This window comes from Topomyia yanbarensis, unplaced genomic scaffold (assembly GCF_030247195.1).
Source record: "Topomyia yanbarensis strain Yona2022 unplaced genomic scaffold, ASM3024719v1 HiC_scaffold_183, whole genome shotgun sequence".
NCBI classification, from domain to species: domain Eukaryota; kingdom Metazoa; phylum Arthropoda; class Insecta; order Diptera; family Culicidae; genus Topomyia; species Topomyia yanbarensis.
This window is the reverse complement of record NW_026683364.1, coordinates 2,620-20,637: the sequence shown is the minus strand read 5'-3', so window position 1 is coordinate 20,637 and position 18,018 is coordinate 2,620. Positions and strand designations below refer to the sequence as shown.

The 18,018-nt window shown below is 45.8% G+C and overlaps 2 protein-coding genes across 2 annotated transcripts; both read left to right on the top strand.

Annotated features, from left to right (window-relative positions):
- The first annotated feature begins 10,125 nt into the window (after window positions 1–10,125).
- Window positions 10,126–12,537, top strand: LOC131694877 (uncharacterized). The gene has a single exon (XM_058983397.1). The coding sequence runs from the start codon at window positions 10,126–10,128 to the stop codon at window positions 12,535–12,537; it is 2,412 nt and encodes an 803-aa protein (XP_058839380.1).
- Window positions 12,538–13,466: 929 nt separating this feature from the next.
- LOC131694878 (isoleucine--tRNA ligase, cytoplasmic-like) lies at window positions 13,467–17,574 on the top strand. The gene is made up of 4 exons (XM_058983398.1): window positions 13,467–13,758; window positions 13,821–14,355; window positions 14,413–15,680; window positions 15,739–17,574. The coding sequence occupies exons 1-4, from the start codon at window positions 13,619–13,621 to the stop codon at window positions 17,471–17,473; spliced, it is 3,678 nt and encodes a 1,225-aa protein (XP_058839381.1). The 5' UTR covers window positions 13,467–13,618; the 3' UTR covers window positions 17,474–17,574.
- Window positions 17,575–18,018: the final 444 nt, after the last annotated feature.

Genomic DNA, 18,018 nt, shown 5'->3' with positions numbered 1-18,018 from the left:
TGACGAAGAACTACCCGGGACGTCGTTCGTGCTGGACAACGAATCTAACTTTCCGCTCTCAAAGACCATCATTTCAGGAAATGACAACTACTATTCCAGCGACAAGTCGGTCATACCTCACGAAATAAAATATAAGTTTAAGCATAAATTTGAAAAAAAAGTTAGCTGTGCCATCGCTATATCGGACAGAGGGAGTTCAAAGCTGTGGTCCTTGAGAAAATTCTTCTGCCGTTGTTAAATGAGCATCATGCGGATGGGAAGTACGTCTTCTGGCAGGACAAGGCGTCTTCCCAATACGCCAAGAAGCTGGAGTATTTTGAGCAGAAAGAGATACCATACGTGCCGAAAGAAAGGAACCCGATCAACTTGCTCCAGTGCCGTCCCATTGAGGATTTTTTCCGCTCTCTCAGTCCCTTAATGTACAAAAATATTTGGTATGCCAAGGATACGAAGCAGTTGACCACCAGGATCCGGAATTGTATCCGGAAGATGGACGTCAGTGCCGTCCAGCGCTCTTGTGAGAACATCGTGACTAAGTTGTGTCGTACGGCTGACCAGCACCCCTTCTCCAATATTCATTGACCTTTTTTTTCACGAATAAACATTATGTTTTTAATAAAAAATACTGAATCCGTGATGTTTTTGTTCTTTAACTACATGAGTGAAAAAAATCTCATTATTTATTGAACACCCGTTAGGGTAGATTAGGATGTCACGTTTTGCTCTGCTCTGCCTTCGAGGGTTTGATCTAGACTGACCTGGGCCGTGTCCGGGGTTGGTGAGGATTTGCTGGAAGAGACTTTCGGTTTATGGTGGTCTTGCAGAGCCATTGCTGTTGCGTGGCGTGGCAGAGCTCTCTAGCAACAGGCGGGGGGTGGCAGTGGGCCCACAGTCGGTTGCGATTCGTTGGTGGTGGGATTGATTATAGGTAGAGGGTCCACGTTTGGTCGTCGTTGGACAGCACGTCTCGGATTGAATTGGTCAGATCATATTGTTGCAGGCGATCCTCGAGTTCCCGGCAGTTGCATAAGAGGTGTTCAACAGAGAGTCGGGTGTTGGTTCGCTAGAGATGGTGTGACCGTGAGTAACTCTCCTGTACCCCACCCGAAGTCGGGAGACTGTTCGCTGTTCTGTCAAACTGGCTCAGTCAGACCAGTAGTCGTCAGATCCCTTATCCTTCTGTGGAACGGATTCCACATGTTCATGTTGAATTCTCTGTATATGTCGATTGATGGTATTTCTGCTGATAATCGGGTTCGGGCATGTCTGTACTGTAGAGCTAGCCAGTCGGCATCTATGTTCCCGCTGATGCCGCAGTGGCCAGGGATCTAGCACAGTGCAATCAGCGGGTCTCGGTGAGACTCGATGTTTCGTCTGCGTCTTTTTTAGCCATTGTCACTGCGATGGCTGCGGCTTCCACTGTGAAGTTTGAGCAAGAGGATGGGAGGTGGAAGGAGAGCCCGTTCCCCAGTCCGATAATACCCGCATGGACGCCGTCGTCAGCCTTGGAACCGTCGGTGTATAATTTAATGTGTTGTGGGTATTTTCGGTTGATGAGTTGACTAAATTTTAGTATGATACTGTTTGAGAGGTCACCGGCCTTTATTGTACGGATCGTGGTCTTATGCGATGTAGTCGGACGATGGTTGGGAGGGGTTTGTTGGTGAATGTTGGCTGCGAAGGTGACATTCGTTACCCGCTGTCCTCTCGAGGAAATGTAGTACCCGTTTGAGGGCTACCCTGGCTGCTTCCCAGCGGCAAGGGAGTACTCCGGCCTCGACACAGGCTGCTTCGGCAGGGGTGCTTGGTAGTAGTCCGGCGGCGAACCGCTTCGCTCCGTGGTATAGTGGCCCGAGGATGGTGGAGAGCCTATCTAAGTTTTGGCATGTGAGTTCGATCTCGTCGAAAATGGTACATCAGCGTGAGTTTTCTGTCCATTGAGATTCCGAGAATGACTGGTTCCTTCCAAAAGGGTACCTTGGTGTCGTTGAAGTGGATTGGCTATGAGTTCACTAGGCGGTGTGTGCCGCAGCAGTAGGTGATGGCGCATTTTTCGGCTGATATATTGAATCCTGCAGCGAGTGCCCATCGGCCGACGGCGGTTTTCCCCAGGGCCACCAGGATGATGCCGTCAGCATAAACGAACACGTTGGTAGCGCAGCGGAGAGCGAGTTCATCCTGACGAGGAATAACATCACGGCAAGTACTGGGCCTTGCGGCACTCAGTTTCTCTCACAGAACACTTGGGATAGGGTCCCGCCTATACGGACCCGGAAGCGTCGGTTGGTGAGGTAGGTCTGGATGAATGTGCCGAGGTTTCCCTGCAGACCTCATCGTTTGAGGTTTTGGAGCCCGCTGTCTTTGTGTAGAATTTCTGACATGGCCTTGTCGAGTATTTCCCCGAGGGATCCTAGGCGGGCTCCAGTACCGAGTCCTTTTCGGAAAGCGAACTGGCGTTGTTCAAGAAATTTGTGGTCTTCCAGACATGTAGTCAGTTGCCGGTTGACCATCCAGACTTTCCAGAGTTTTGGCGGTGCAGGACAGCAGGCTGATTGGCCGAAAGTCGTTAGTGGTACTGTACCCTAGCATTTTTTGGGAATGGGAACTATGTGGGCCAGTTTCTTCTAGGAAGGTCCCATCTTCCCAGATTGCGTTGAAGGAGTCCAGGAGGGCTGTTTTGCCTCCGGGAGGGAGGTGTCGGAACATCGGGTATCCCACCCTGTCGGGGCAGTTGGATTTTTCGCGCGTGGTGCTGAGGACGGCGGCGGTTAAGCGTGTAGGTGGTCGGTGAGGCCTGCAGTCTCCTATTGCGCTGAAGGAAAGTAGCGGGCAGGGCTTCATCGGTGTATAAGGTTTGGAAGTGTCGTCCTATTCTGTCAGCTATTTACTCGGGATCAGTGATGGTCGTGTTGTTGACCGATAGGGAGTAGCCGGTTTGTCGACGTTTTCCGCTGAGCACGTTTACTCGTCTCTACAGTTCGGCAGTTGTGGAGTCCGGGTGGATGCCGTCGACAAAGCTATTCCAGCTGTTTTCCTTGGCTGTTGGGATCGTTTTTCTTGCGGCGTTTCGGAGTGAAGTAGTTTGCCCTTTAGTCCCGAAAGAAGTGATCTAGCGTAGTTTTTTGCATGAGGCTTTGATGGCGGTGGCGACTTCCGGACTCCAACAGTGAACGGCGTGGTGGTGCTCCACTGGTTCGAGGGATACTTTCCCCTGTTGTGTTGACCAAAATGTTTGGGAGTTCAGTCGGCAGGTCCAGCAGGGATCCTTCGTCGTAAAGCCAGCGTCTGCGCCGGGTCGTGTTGGGTGGCGGCGGTTGATGTTTTTTTTAGGATCGTTGGCCGGCACACATCCCGGCGATAGATCTGGAGGCGAATGTGAATCTCGTTCGAATCCTAAGCTGCAGCGGAGAGCATGTAGCCAGAGATAGAAGCTGTCCGATCTGCGCCACAGAGAAAGAGATTGTCCGAATCAAAACAATCAACAACATCTCCTTTCCGGAAGCCCGTAAATTGGTCAAACCAAACGCATCTGCTAGATCAACATCCTATGCCAATGCAGTCAATAGTCGACTTAACGCTTCCCAAGATGACCACGACAGAAGAATATCACGAATTCGCAAAGGGGTGGAGTTTCTAAAAACGACTAAATTAGCTACCCATAACACCGATAAAGACGCCATCATTAAGTTCTTGCAGGAGGAACTACTTAACGAAAAAACCTCCAACAAATGCCTAAGAATTGAAAAGATCGCAATGAGAGATGCGTTCTCCGGACTAAAAGGCAAATCTCTGATCAAAATTACCCACAAAACACCAAAAGAACTAGCAACAGACCAAATCCGCCACAACAAAAACTCAAAAATACAACAAACCGTAACAAATCAAACTGGAACAACCACTCCCGAATGCAATCAAAACGAACCAAAACAAAAGCAGAGTAGCAAATCCAGAAGTCCATTGTAAACGACAACTTTACCGGTACAGTACCTGAAAAAATAACACACACACCCCCTCTCCCATTGAAGCAAAACCAACATCAAACCAAAATGCTCCCCAACAAACAATGTACGTTGAATAAGCCTTTGATACAACAGAATAAGCTGAACAATGACTAATTAAGCGATTATCCAGCAAAATTGTTCTTTGGGTCTATTCAAAACATCTGATCCCAGATATCGACATCTCAGACTAAAACCATCCCAACAAATGCAACAACAACACATGATACAGCTCAACCCCCGAATTATCACAGTACTCAAATACATCCCGACCAAGACGCACACCAAGAAACAATCTAAAATAAGAATTCATGTACCCGTCATCTCTACCTCGGCACAAAAACACCGAAAACGTAAGCCGTCCACGCACTAAGAAGCCCTCTCTCCTGCACCAGCCCCTACCGCGGATGTACAGAGCTGCATCGACGAGCTTTCGGCGGCTGCCGGTGCAGGAGACCCGGCTTCTCCCCGGGTAAGTTCTGCTGCAACTTTCCACAATCACGAATAGGAAGCCCAGAGATGAAGGTGACCTCGATATTTTGTCCGGTGATGTGCCTTTTCATTCATAACAATTTATCGTATACAGGGGCGCCGGGTGATCCTCCTCGAGCCGGCAGAGGTCCCTACAAACGATTTCGTAGTACGGCTCTAATGTGGGTCGGCAATACACCGGGTAACGCTTGTGATGTTTGTGTTGTAGGTCCCGTGTTTGTTTACTCAGGGATTAGGTATGCTAGGGACGTATAGAGAAGGTCGCGTGTTACCAGTACATCTCTAACTGACGTCACAAATACAGATGCCACTATTCGCTAGCCCAATACGTCAGAGATGAGTGTCTAACATGTAGTGATTGTACATGAACCGAGACATCACACGAATAAAATCCTACACACATCCATTCCTGTAAACCAAGGTTTGGTTGATACCTTCAGGATGATAGAATGTAGCTACCGTTCTAACTCTCTATTGATTGAAATACAGGAGTATATCAAAACTAAGGAAAATTTGTAGTATTTTTTCTTGGTTTTGGTATTCTTTTCTATATAAAAATCCAGTTAACAAATTTTCTATTACGATTAGAGCCATGTTCATCTGTTAAAACATGTTAAGATATGTCTAAGGAACAACCTTTGATGATATGTGGGCATGTAGGACCTATTAAATCAGAGTGTAAGTGATCTTCCTATGGAAACATAGCGAAAACACGATTTTTGATTGGAGACACCTCTAAATCATGTCCAAATTAAGCCATTTTTGGCGAAAGTTCTTAAATTCACACCTGGAACAAAAGTTTGAGCTGACCCGTGTATATTTCAAAACTTTTTCAGAATGTGGAGAAGTCTAATGTTCACACGTCACGAAATCAGTCCTACTATTGCTAAATTTGCTTACAAATTTTAAAATATAAAGACATATGTTTGGGGTGGGATTTTTTATGGCGTAATTAACATTAACAGTAGATACCAAAGCATAATAAATAGTAGGAATTTTGTATCTTTCTTCAGCTGATCGCCACTTGGTCAAGTCTCCCCTTAAAATCTTGGTCAAGTCTCCCCAACATTAGTTATTGCGTTCAATTTCATTCGAATTCTAGTAATAACCAATTCCAATGTTCCAGTTTATGTAAAATCATTTCACTGCTTCACAAGGATTAAGATGGTATATTAGTCCTTTAATAGTAATTAGTAGTCGAGTAGATATGTCCATACAAAGTTTGATAAAAAATTACATAATTTAATGCAAATTTATTAATCACGTAATATTTTCTGCAAGGAAAGGATTTTTTACTCCAAGCTTTCAAAATTACCTTAAGGGATCGAAACAAGTATAAAAATATTTTTGAAAAAAAATTAAGGATCGAATAGAAGACGCCATAGCCGAAAATAGAATTTTGCGCTTGGTCAAGTCTTCCCATGTTCCCCTATAGCATAGTGCTTTCGCATAGGCCTGCTAAGCCAAGACAAGTTTCGGTTTCACTGTGTCTCATCGGCATAAACAGAACTTCTGCTCGAACGGGACATCACGTTTGATCAGTCGTTCGATTGAAACACAAAGTGTGTTTTAGTTTTAAGGGATTTGCGTCAAGCCGGCGCTAATCTATTCCGACAATAAGTTAGTGTTGGCTTCTGATGAGGCGAAGCCGAAACGCAACACAGTATGAAATAAGGATTTGTGCCCTCCTGTACAAAGACTGGTTTTTACCAACAAGTTTTCACCCTAGCGAGATCAGTTTCTTTGGAGTCCCACTTCATATAATATTCCCTACTATGAAAGAAGTTTTTGGATCTCTTTCAGATTCTACAAATCTCATCTTAATGAATGTGTCGAAGAACACAGTTGAATCAGAAGTATAAGAGAAATTGACACGGTTGGGATAATACGAAGAAGAATTGCTATGTTGTGCCATGTAATCGAAGTACAAGGACTTCTAGACTTATCGTATGAGTCAAGTGCTTGCAACCCAAAGCAATACGCAAAAAACAATAATGGATTCGTTCAGTTTGATGAAGTGTATGTTCCCAGCATTGTTAGGAAAATAATATTTCATTATTTAAAGATCACTCTATCAGACAGGTCGTGTATTTGCAAAGAAATATTGAAATATCATAATTTAAATTGATTTTCTAACCAACCAAAAGACCGGGTAAAATCCGTATTTGAACCACCATTACCTGATTTTTACATTTTAGTTATTGTAACTCGATAAGCAATCAGTTGTTATCGTCGTTATTATTAAGGAAGAGAATCTTTCAGCGTCCATAAAAAGTTAGTACCAATTTTGTTACCGCGACTGAACCTGCAAGCGGAGCATCCCTCGGTCGATGGTGATGTTTGGTTTTCGCAACTAGCTCCCGCTCGTTGTGTCCGTGTGAGAACTGTCAAAAAAACCGAAAAAGTTCACATGTGGTTTGTGATATTCTGCTCCTGGACCTGCTATTGGAAATATTACGGAATTAACTAAATACTTACCGTGAGTAACCTGAAAAAGAAAGGAATTTAAATTATAATTCATAATACTTACCTTAAAAATTCATAAATACTTACCTTACCTAGGAAAACAGAAGTAGGAAAGAGGAAAGGAAGATAGTTAGAAAAGCTGGTCGGAAAGGTTAGCTTGGGAGGAAAATTTGAAAGTAAGAAAGAGAAATTAAATGTTAAAGATGAAAATTAATAAAAGTTTATTAAGTTTTAGCCTGCATAAAAAAGGTGCTTGCTCATTATTTCTTTCCGTTCGGGGACGACCGAACAAACTAAAATTTCAAAGTTTGGATCGCACCTCACCCTCGGCACGATGAGCGACCAGGAACTAGACTACACTACCACGCCGTGCGGCAAGTGCGGATTAGCTCCAAAGGAACTAGGTGGAATGGTTGCATGCGACCACTGCAACAATTGGTATGATTACGCTTGCGCGGGTGTAACCGATACCGTTAAGAGGAAGAAAAAATGGTTCTGCGATAATGCAGTTTGTGTGGCGGCAGCAAAAAAGCGCACGAAGAAGGACGCAAATCCTCAATCGACGGCAGATGAATCGGATGCCGGAAGTGTCAAATCGTCCACAGTGCCGTCCGCAGATGAACAAATAAAGGCCATGGAAGAAGAACAGCGGCGGCTCGAGGCAGACTGGGACAAACAGTTGCTGGTGAAAGAGAAGCAACTGGAGTTTCAGGCCGCAATGAAAAAGAAGAAGTTCCTGCAGGAACAAGCACTGCGCCGAAAGCAAATGCAGCTAGAGGAAGAGTGGCGCTGTTTCGAGCTAGCAGAACTAGAGCGCGAAAACCAGCTGCAGCTGCAGGTAAAACACGAGCACCTGAAGCGAGTTCAGAAACTGGAAAAAGATTTTCGGGAGCAGATGTCAACTGTGGATAATCAGTTGGACACAATGAAAATGGAACGGCAACAGAAACATTCCCGACCGATTACCGTTAAGAATCAAAGTACACCGCTACTAGCTCCGGCGGGAAAGACGGGTATTTGTGTTGAGTCGGAAATGGATGATACGGAGGAGAGTTCCAGTTCGGAGGAAGAAACTGATAATGAACCGGACGAGAAGGTTAAGCAGGGTTCCAGACCAACAAAGGGCCAACTTGCTGCCAGGCACGGGATCGGTAAACACCTTCCCCTATTTTCGGGAAAGCCGGATGATTGGCCACTGTTTTATGCGGCGTACAACTCTTCTACAAAGGCGTGCGGATTTAGCGATGTCGACAATTTAGCACGTCTGCAACAATGCCTAAGGGGCGATGCACTGGAGCTTGTACGTGGACAACTGCTTCTTCCGAAATCGGTCCCTCGTGTTATTGAGAAGCTTCGCCAACACTTTGGTCGTCCCGAGCAATTACTAGATCGTCTGTTGGAACGCGTTAAAGAATTGCCGGCACCGAAGAATCTGAAAGGGTTCATTCCGTTCGCCAACGTAGTAGAGCAGCTTTGCGATCACGTGGAAGCAGCGGACCTTAAGGAGCATCTGAAGAACCCGTTGCTTATACAGGGCCTGATAAAAAAGCTTCCGGATGCGGAGAAAAGACAGTGGGCTGATATCAAACGAGCTCGAGAGGGAAGAAAGATTTGTGCTTCCGTCACATTGATCGAAGGTAAGCTAGCCGATAGATTGGGTATTGTCGGGGCCGAAGAAAAGCTTACAATCAAATGGACTGCCGACTATTCACGTACTGAGAAGAACTCAAGAAAAATGAATGTGTGGGCTTCAGCAGTTGGTGTTGGAGAAAAAATGTTGCTCAGAACGGTTCGCACTGTGGGCAAGTTAATGCTGCCACATCAGAAATTGGATGCTGCAGTACTTTCAGCCCGCTATCAATACATGAGCGATCTGCCGATCACATCTTATGAAGGCCAGCCAGAGCTTCTTATCGGTCTCAACAATGTTCATGCTTTCGCGCCCATGGAAGTGAAGATAGGTACCGTCGCTGACCCGATTGCCGTCCGTTGCAAACTCGGATGGACAGTATATGGTCCGAATCAAGCGAGCCATACTACAGAGAGAGGGTACGTATGCTTGCATCATGATGTAACCAACGAAGACATACATGGTTTACTGAAAAGCCACTATGCATTAGAGGAATCAGTGGTAGCAACGGCCCAAGAATCTGCAGAGGACAAAAGAGCGATGGAGATTATGGAGCGGACCACGAAACGCATCGGAGAACGGTTCCAGACCGGTTTGCTCTGGAAGGAGAACAAACCGCAATTTCCGGAGAACAAACCGCAATTTCCGGAGAGAAATTTGCAGCTGGAGCGGAAGTTAATGAAAAATCCGGAATTATACACGAAAGTGCGAATGCAAATCGAGGAATATGTGGAGAAGGGATACGCTCACTTGGCCACAAAAGAGGAGCTGGAGAATACCGAAGCAGGGAAAGCGTGGTACTTGCCGATAAATGTCGTGCTGGAACCGAAGAAACCGGGAAAGGTGCGTATCGTCTGGGATGCTGCGGCGACGGTGCAAGGTGTTTCGCTTAATAGCAAGCTACTGAAGGGACCGGATCTACTCGTACCGTTAGTGGCAGTAATTATCGGGTTCCGTGAGCGGAGAATCGCATTCGGGGGCGATCTCAAGGAAATGTTTCATCAGCTGAAGATTATCAAGGAAGATCGTCAAGCCCAGCGATTTCTCTTTCGATCCAATCCCGAAGAGGATCCTAAAGTTTATGTGATGGACGTAGCTACATTTGGGACGACCTGCTCGCCGAGTTCCGCCCAATTCGTAAAAAATCGGAACGCCGAGGAGCATGCAAGTCAGTACCCTGAAGCAGCCGATGCTATAATCAATCGGCATTACGTCGATGATTATTTCGACAGTGTCGACACAATCCAAGAAGCAGTGCAGAGGGCGAAACAGGTGAAGCTTGTGCACAAGAACGGGGGCTTTGAAATCCGGAACTGGGTTTCGAATTCTCCAGAGGTATTACGAAGTTTGGGCGAAGACAAACCGGTCGTGGCAGTTCATTTCAACTAAGACAAGGAGACATTGCGAGAACGAGTGTTAGGCCTAGTTTGGAACCCTATCCTCGACGAATTTTCGTTTTCTACGAGACAGCGCGAAGAGGTCGATCAATATTTACATGGTGGTAAGCGACCGACGAAAAGAATTGCTATGAGCTGCGTTATGGGGTTCTTCGATCCTCTGGGGCTGCTGTCATTATTCACGATTCACGGGAAAATTGTTCTGCAACATCTGTGGCGAAAGGGCTGTGATTGGGACGCAGTTATGGACGACGAAAGCTGGAAGCTGTGGAAACGCTGGGTTGATTTGCTGCCCGAGGTCGAAGCCATCCGGATTCCACGCTGCTATATCGGGAACGCTGTATCGACGGAGATCGAGTCGCTCGAGCTCCACATCTTTACGGACGCTAGTGAGCATGCTTACGGGTGTGTGGCCTATCTACGTGTGCTTATCAAAGGCAGGATTCAATGCAGTTTAGTTATGTCTCGGGCAAAGGTGGCTCCACTCAAACGGCAATCAATTCCTCGACTAGAACTTATGGCAGCGGTTCTCGGTGCCCGGATGTATCGAACGATTGAGCGAATGCTTACGCTGCACATTTCGCGCTGCGTTCTTTGGACTGATTCTCGCACGGTTTGTTCTTGGCTCCAGTCGGATCAGTACAAATATAAGCAATTTGTGGCATTTAGGGTGGGAGAGATTTTGGACTTGACTCAGGTAGTGGATTGGCGTTGGATACCGACTAAACTAAACATAGCCGACGTACTGACCAAGTGGGGTCGCGGTCCGCCGTTACAAAGCGACGGTGAATGGTTTCTGGGTCCTTCCTCCTTGCTACTTCCCGAATGCCAGTGGCCATCATCACAGTTTCCTTCCGGAGAAACCGACGAAGATGCCAGAAGAGTTGTTCTGTTTCATGAAGTCATAAAGATTGAGGCGATTTCGAGATGGAATAGGCGGCTGAGAGTGACCGCCACAGTGTTGCGTTTTATCGGAAATTGCAAGCGCAAACAGAAAGGGTTGCCGATACTCACAGCAAAGGCAACGACGAATCAACAATTAATGCTGAAGACTGCACACCCCGCAGTACAAACACCGTTGCAGAAAAACGAACTACTGGAGGCGGAGAAAGTTTTGTGGAAACAAGCACAATGGAACAGTTTCCCCGATGAGATGAGCGTGCTGACGAGTAACCTACAGTTAGCCCCTGGCCAGAAAGCAGAACGAATCCCGAAAAGAAGTGCCCTATACAAATATTCGCCGACGCTCGACGAAGATGGCGTGCTACGAGTAGATGGTCGACTGGTGAATGCGGAAGCAATGTCCTTCAATCAGATGTATCCTGTTATCTTGAGCCGTTTTCATACCGTAACGAAGAAAATCATCCAGTATTATCACGAGCAGTTTGGACATGCGAATAGAGAGACAGTGTTCAACGAGATACGGAAGAAGTTTGAAATCCCGAACCTTCGTGCAGCAGTCTCTAGAGTAGCCGGTGAATGCGTATGGTGCAAAGTGCATCGGTGCGTTCCACATACTCCGCGCATGGCACCACTGCCGGTTCAGCGTGTTACGCCTGGAAAACGCCCCTTCAACTCTGTCGGCGTGGATTACTTGGGCCCTGTGGAGGTGACAGTTGGACGCCGAAAGGAAAAAAGGTGGGTCGCCGTTTTCACTTGCTTAGCGGTGCGTGCAGTGCACCTGGAAGTGGTGCATTCCCTTTCAACGCAGTCGTGTCTCATGGCACTAAGCAGATTTGCCAGTAGGTATGGGAAGCCAGAAGAGATATTCTCCGACAATGCGACTTGTTTTCGAGGAGCGTGGAACGAAATGGTAAAGGCCAAACAACAAATCAACAGAAAGTGCGCCGAGGAATTCATCAGTTCAACTACTGCCTGGTATTTCAATCCCCCCGGCACCCCGCACATGGGCGGTGTTTGGGAACGGATGGTGCGATCTGTAAAGGAATCGATGAAAGCGCTGGATGACGGAAGGAAACTCACTGATGAAATCCTGAAAACAACAGTAGCAGAAGCAGCAGATATGATCAACACGCGTCCACTCACGTACAAGCCTCAGGAACCCGCAGGCGAGGAAGCACTAACGCCAAACCATTTCCTGCGAATTGCAGTGACCAGTGCGGATCTCCAGGTGGAGCCAGTGAGTGCAGCGGAGGCTCTACGAAACGTTTACAAACGTGCCCAATACCTAAGCGACCGTATGTGGGAGCGGTGGATCACCGAGTATCTACCTACGATCAACAAACGCAGCAAATGGTTTGACGATAAGCGACAGTTGAGTGTTGGGGATTTAGTTTTTCTGGTGGATGGGAAAATTCGGAAGAATTGGAGGCGTGGGAAGATAGTAGAAGTATTTCCGGGAACAGACGGGACCATTAGACAAGTCAGCGTGAGGACAGCAGACGGGAAGCTACATCGCCGGGGAGCGGTTAATATTGCGGTAATGGAGATAGTTGAAGGTAAATCCGGAACAAGAAGCAACGCCGGATGTTACGGGCCGGGGTCTGTTACCGCGACTGAACCTGCAAGCGGAGCATCCCTCGGTCGATGGTGATGTTTGGTTTTCGCAACTAGCTCCCGCTCGTTGTGTCCGTGTGAGAACTGTCAAAAAACCGAAAAAGTTCACATGTGGTTTGTGATATTCTGCTCCTGGACCTGCTATTGGAAATATTACGGAATTAACTAAATACTTACCGTGAGTAACCTGAAAAAGAAAGGAATTTAAATTATAATTCATAATACTTACCTTAAAAATTCATAAATACTTACCTTACCTAGGAAAACAGAAGTAGGAAAGAGGAAAGGAAGATAGTTAGAAAAGCTGGTCGGAAAGGTTAGCTTGGGAGGAAAATTTGAAAGTAAGAAAGAGAAATTAAATGTTAAAGATGAAAATTAATAAAAGTTTATTTAGTTTTAGCCTGCATAAAAAAGGTGCTTGCTCATTATTTCTTTCCGTTCGGGGACGACCGAACAAATTTGATGGCATATTTGAACACAATTAATTGAAAATCCAATAAATTGTTAATTTAAATAAAATGTACAAATATATCACAATTACCGATTCCTCTTGGCAATCGGGTAATAGTTTTCGATGATATTTTTGAACTATAAAGTTTGCGAGAATCTTGATTAGTTTGAAGCAATTAGAGATGAATTAGCGATGTTCAGTCTCAAAAACACCCAAAAGAATCTAATTGCATTCATAAAATCAAACAAATTTGGAGAATCTTGGCAATAATCGAAGCAAACGTATAAAGTGTCCAAAATATGTAAGGATTCAAATCAGGTTGGTTACCCCATTTAAAAAGCTGGTTTGATACAGCCATTCGCCACTAGACGCCGCTAATATTCTGCTTCAATCGAGTTGGTGCTTGAATTCACGGAAGTGCGATGACCATCTCGCACCAATACATGCGCGTGCTTGAAAGTAAATACCGCCGTCGGTGAGCTGTCATTCATTATAATCTTCCTTTGCAACGTGAAAATTGCTGACGAAATGTGCTGTTGATTTTTGCCACCTATAAAAGTGTTTATTTTCGTTTAAATTGACACGGAAACTAGCCGGAGTTGGCTCTATTCAGTGCACAAGCAGTCGAGGAAGAAGCTTTTGGAAAAATTAATATCATTCGCTTGAAATGAACAGCGTTACGACGAACGACTTGCATCGACTGCCGGAGACAATTAACTTTCCTGCTGAGGAGGAGAAGGTGCTGCAGTACTGGAGAGACGAAAAGGTCTTCGAGACGTGTTTGAAACAATCTAAGGGAAAACCAAGGTAGGTTAGTTGAATATATTTCACATGCAGAAGTAACGTATTGTGTAAATTGATTGGTTTAGGTATACTTTCTATGATGGACCACCATTTGCTACCGGGCTGCCCCATTACGGTCATATTCTGGCAGGTACGGTAAAGGACATCGTAACTCGGTATGCCCATCAGCAGGGTTACCATGTGGAACGACGTTTCGGTTGGGATTGTCACGGGCTGCCGGTTGAGTACGAGATCGATAAAACGCTTAACATCCGCGGCCCGGATGATGTCGCTAAGATGGGTATCAAGGCGTACAACAACGAGTGTCGGAAGATTGTTATGCGCTACGCAACGGAGTGGGAGGAAATTGTTGGTCGGATGGGACGGTGGATCGATTTCAAGCACGACTATAAGACGCTTTACCCGTGGTACATGGAATCCATCTGGTGGGTGTTCAAGCAGCTCTACGCGAAAGGAATGGTTTATCAGGGGGTTAAGGTGATGCCTTATTCAACGGCATGTACGACTGCGTTGTCGAATTTTGAGTCCGGTCAGAACTACAAGGAGGTTACGGATCCGGCGGTCTTTGTGTCGTTTCCTATTGTGGGCGATAAAGACGATGTAAGGTTTAATTGGATTGATTATGGTCCGATTTGTAATAGTTTGCATTGATTTTAGGCTGCCCTAGTTGGTTGGACCACCACCCCGTGGACGTTACCGTCTAACTTGTCCTGCTGTGTTAACCCGGAGTTGATTTATGCTAAAGTTAAAGAACTTAAGAGTGGAAAAGTTTACATAATGATGGAGTGTCGCATAGAATCACTTCTTAAAGGTCCAGAAAATTATGAAGTGCTTGAGCGTTTCCCCGGCAAAGAGCTGGCAGGGTTGAAATATGAGCCGTTGTTCGATTATTTCGGGAAGTATGAGCATGTGGCATTTCGAGTTCTAGTGGACGGTTATGTTACGGAAGATTCCGGAACTGGAGTGGTACACCAAGCGCCGTACTTTGGCGAGGATGATTATCGCGTTTGTTTAAACAACGGTGTCATTACTCGGGATCAGGAAATCGTTTGCCCAGTTGATCCGAGCGGTAGGTTTATGGATCCAGTTTTGGATTTTAAAGGTCAGTATGTAAAGGATGCGGATAAGAATATTATAAAGCACTTGAAAGAGAAAGGACGATTGGTTCATGCGACGCAAACCAAGCATAACTACCCATTCTGTTGGCGATCGGATACCCCGTTGATTTACAAAGCTGTTCCTTCGTGGTTCATTCGAGTGGAACACATGAACAAACAGTTGATAAACTGTAGCTCGCAGACCTACTGGGTACCGGAGTATGTGAAGGAGAAGCGTTTCGGAAATTGGCTACGCGATGCTCGTGATTGGGCTATCAGTCGTAATCGTTACTGGGGTACACCAATTCCGCTGTGGATTTCACCAGATGGACAAGAAATAGTTTGCATTGGAAGCATCGAAGAATTGGAAAAGTACTCTGGTGTGAGAGTGGAAGATTTGCATAGGGAGAGCATTGATCACATCGAGATTCCGTCAGCCGTTCCAGGAAACCCACCGCTTAGACGAGTGCCTGAGGTGTTTGACTGTTGGTTCGAGTCCGGTTCAATGCCTTTCGCTCAGAACCATTATCCGTTTGAGAATGCTGCCGATTTTCTCAGCAACAGTTTTCCCGCCGATTTCATTGCAGAAGGAATAGATCAAACGCGCGGTTGGTTCTACACTTTGCTGGTCATTTCGACGGCGCTGTTCAATAAACCACCGTTTAAGAATTTGAACTGCACTGGGTTGGTGCTGGCATCCGACGGGCAGAAGATGAGCAAACGTAAGAAGAATTATCCGGATCCGATGGAGGTGGTCAACAAGTATGGAGCGGATGCGCTTCGACTGTATCTCATTAATTCGCCGGTGGTGCGGGCTGAAAATTTGCGGTAAGTTTCATGTCGGATTAGCTGTTTTTAACTATTCTAATAACATTCTCAATTCTAGATTTAAGGAAGAAGGCGTCAAGGACATCATCAAAGACGTTTTTCTGCCGTGGTTTAACGCGTTTCGGTTCCTGCTGCAGAATATCGATCGCTTCGAGAAGGAAGACAAAGTGGTTTACCGTTACGATGCGGTTCGTCATGCCGAAAATCGTTCGACGAACGTTATGGACGTTTGGATTACGTCGTTCAAGGAGTCGCTTTTGGACTTTTTCGCTAAGGAAATGAAAGCCTACCATTTGTACACGGTCGTTCCCCGACTGACCAAGTTCATTGATCAGCTGACTAACTGGTACGTACGGATGAACAGGAAGCGTATCAAGGGAGAATTTGGTGTGCAGGATTGCTACCACGCATTGGACACGCTGTATGATGTACTGCTCGCTATGGTTAAAATGATGGCTCCGTTTACTCCGTATCTAACGGAATTCATGTTCCAAAGGTTGAGGCTTCTGAACAAGGATACCATTGAAGGTAGTGTGCACTATCAAATGATGCCGACGTCGAATAAGAGCTACATCAACCTTCCGATTGAGCGAGCTGTTTCCAGAATGCAAGCCGTTGTTGAGTTGGGTCGTGTCATGCGTGACAGAAGAACCGTCCCGATTAAGTATCCACTGACAGAGGTCATTGTGATTCACCAGAGCACGGAATATTTTGAGGATATCAAATCATTGGAAAGCTTTATCTTGGATGAGCTGAACGTGCGAAAAATTACCTTCAGCTCCGATAAGCAAAAGTATGGTGTTAAGCTGCGGGCAGAGCCGGACCACAAAGTATTAGGTATACGATTGAAGAACGATTTCAAACAAGTCATTCTGGCGGTAAAGGCATTGACGGATGAGCAAATCTCGGAACAACTAAAAGTAGGACATTTTACCGTACTAGGACATCGCATCGAACTGGAGGAACTAAGGTTGATGTACCAGTTTGACGAATCCCAAGCTGGAGGTCAGAACTATGAAGCTCACAGCGATAATGACGTTCTGGTTCTGCTAGACATGACGCCCAACGAGGAACTAATGAAGGAGGGAGTCGCTCGTGAAATAATTAACCGCATTCAGAAGCTCAAAAAGAAGGCCAAACTTATCCCAACCGATCCGGTTCTAATTTATTACACTGTTAGCAAAGATGGCGATATCAAAAGTGTCGCAGAGAGCCACCAGGAGTTCATCGTCAATACGGTTAAGTCCCCGTTTGTGCCCTATGGGCCGGAAGCTATTTCGAAAGAAGTTTTAATTGAAGAATCGCAAGAGCTGAAAGGTGTGCAACTGAATATCGTAATTTGCTCGACTAAGGAACGTCCGGTTCCAGCAAGTCCGTGGATAAATTTGGTTCTCGATGAAAAGATTGTACCTCGCTATCAACGGACACTATCGCGAGCGGCTACCGTTCTGCTGAAAAATGTCAAGGGCGAAATGCTAACGCTTGAGCAATTGCACGCCGAGATTCATTGCTTGTTTGGATTGAACGATCAGAGTTACAACATACTGACACCGGAAGGGCAGCCATTGGCGACTGTGGATCTCAAATTGAATCAGAAATCTTTGTATATTACCCGCGGGACGGTGACGCCTTCGGGTTGGAAACCGACAAATGTGCCATGCAGCGTCTTTCGTAATGTGGAAGTCAATGGCAAGCAAGCGACCGTGTTTGAGGAGAACCCCGTTGGAGTGAAGCTCTGTGTGGAACAAGTTCTAAAAGAGATGTTTCCCAATGCTGGGTTGAAGGTGAATTAGATGGATTAAGACCTGCTGGTTAATAAGCTGACATTGTAGTGATTGAAGGATTTTATTGAATTCAGTCCGCTAATAAAACTTTTTTCCTTATCTTTTATCGATGCGATTGGTTGATCAAGTATTATTATTCCGAATTACTAGAGTCCAATGACATTCACATAAAGTTACTCATTTTGAAAATAGATTTTTTTACCGAAGCCAGGAGGGCCGTGTTACATCATTCGACTCACTTCGACGAGATAGGAAGACGAAGTGAGCCTGAGCCGCTTCTGCTAAGATCCTTAGATTCTAGCAATCAAAGATCTAAGTAATTAAATCATCATAGCCCAACCGAAGTGCCAACTAGCACGTCACGATTGACACCAGTAACTTCCTGATTACAGCATATTGGTAATGACAAACGTCAGCGGACAGGACATGGGCCCCAAATTGGACGACGACTTTGGGCTGACAGTCATGCTGTTCTGCTCCCAGAGTAAGGAAGGGTGACACCGTCATCAAACGGTGAGTAGGCCATGGGTGCGACTGCTTCCGTCCCGGTAAAA

Coding starts and splice junctions, on each gene's coding strand:
- LOC131694877 (XM_058983397.1), top strand. CDS start 10,126: ATGGGGTTCTTCGATCCTCTGGGGCTGCTGTCATTATTCACGATTCAC.
- LOC131694878 (XM_058983398.1), top strand. CDS start 13,619: ATGAACAGCGTTACGACGAACGACTTGCATCGACTGCCGGAGACAATT. Junction 14,356..14,412: donor TTGTGGGCGATAAAGACGAT/GTAAGGTTTAAT, acceptor CATTGATTTTAG/GCTGCCCTAGTTGGTTGGAC. Junction 15,681..15,738: donor GTGCGGGCTGAAAATTTGCG/GTAAGTTTCATG, acceptor TCTCAATTCTAG/ATTTAAGGAAGAAGGCGTCA.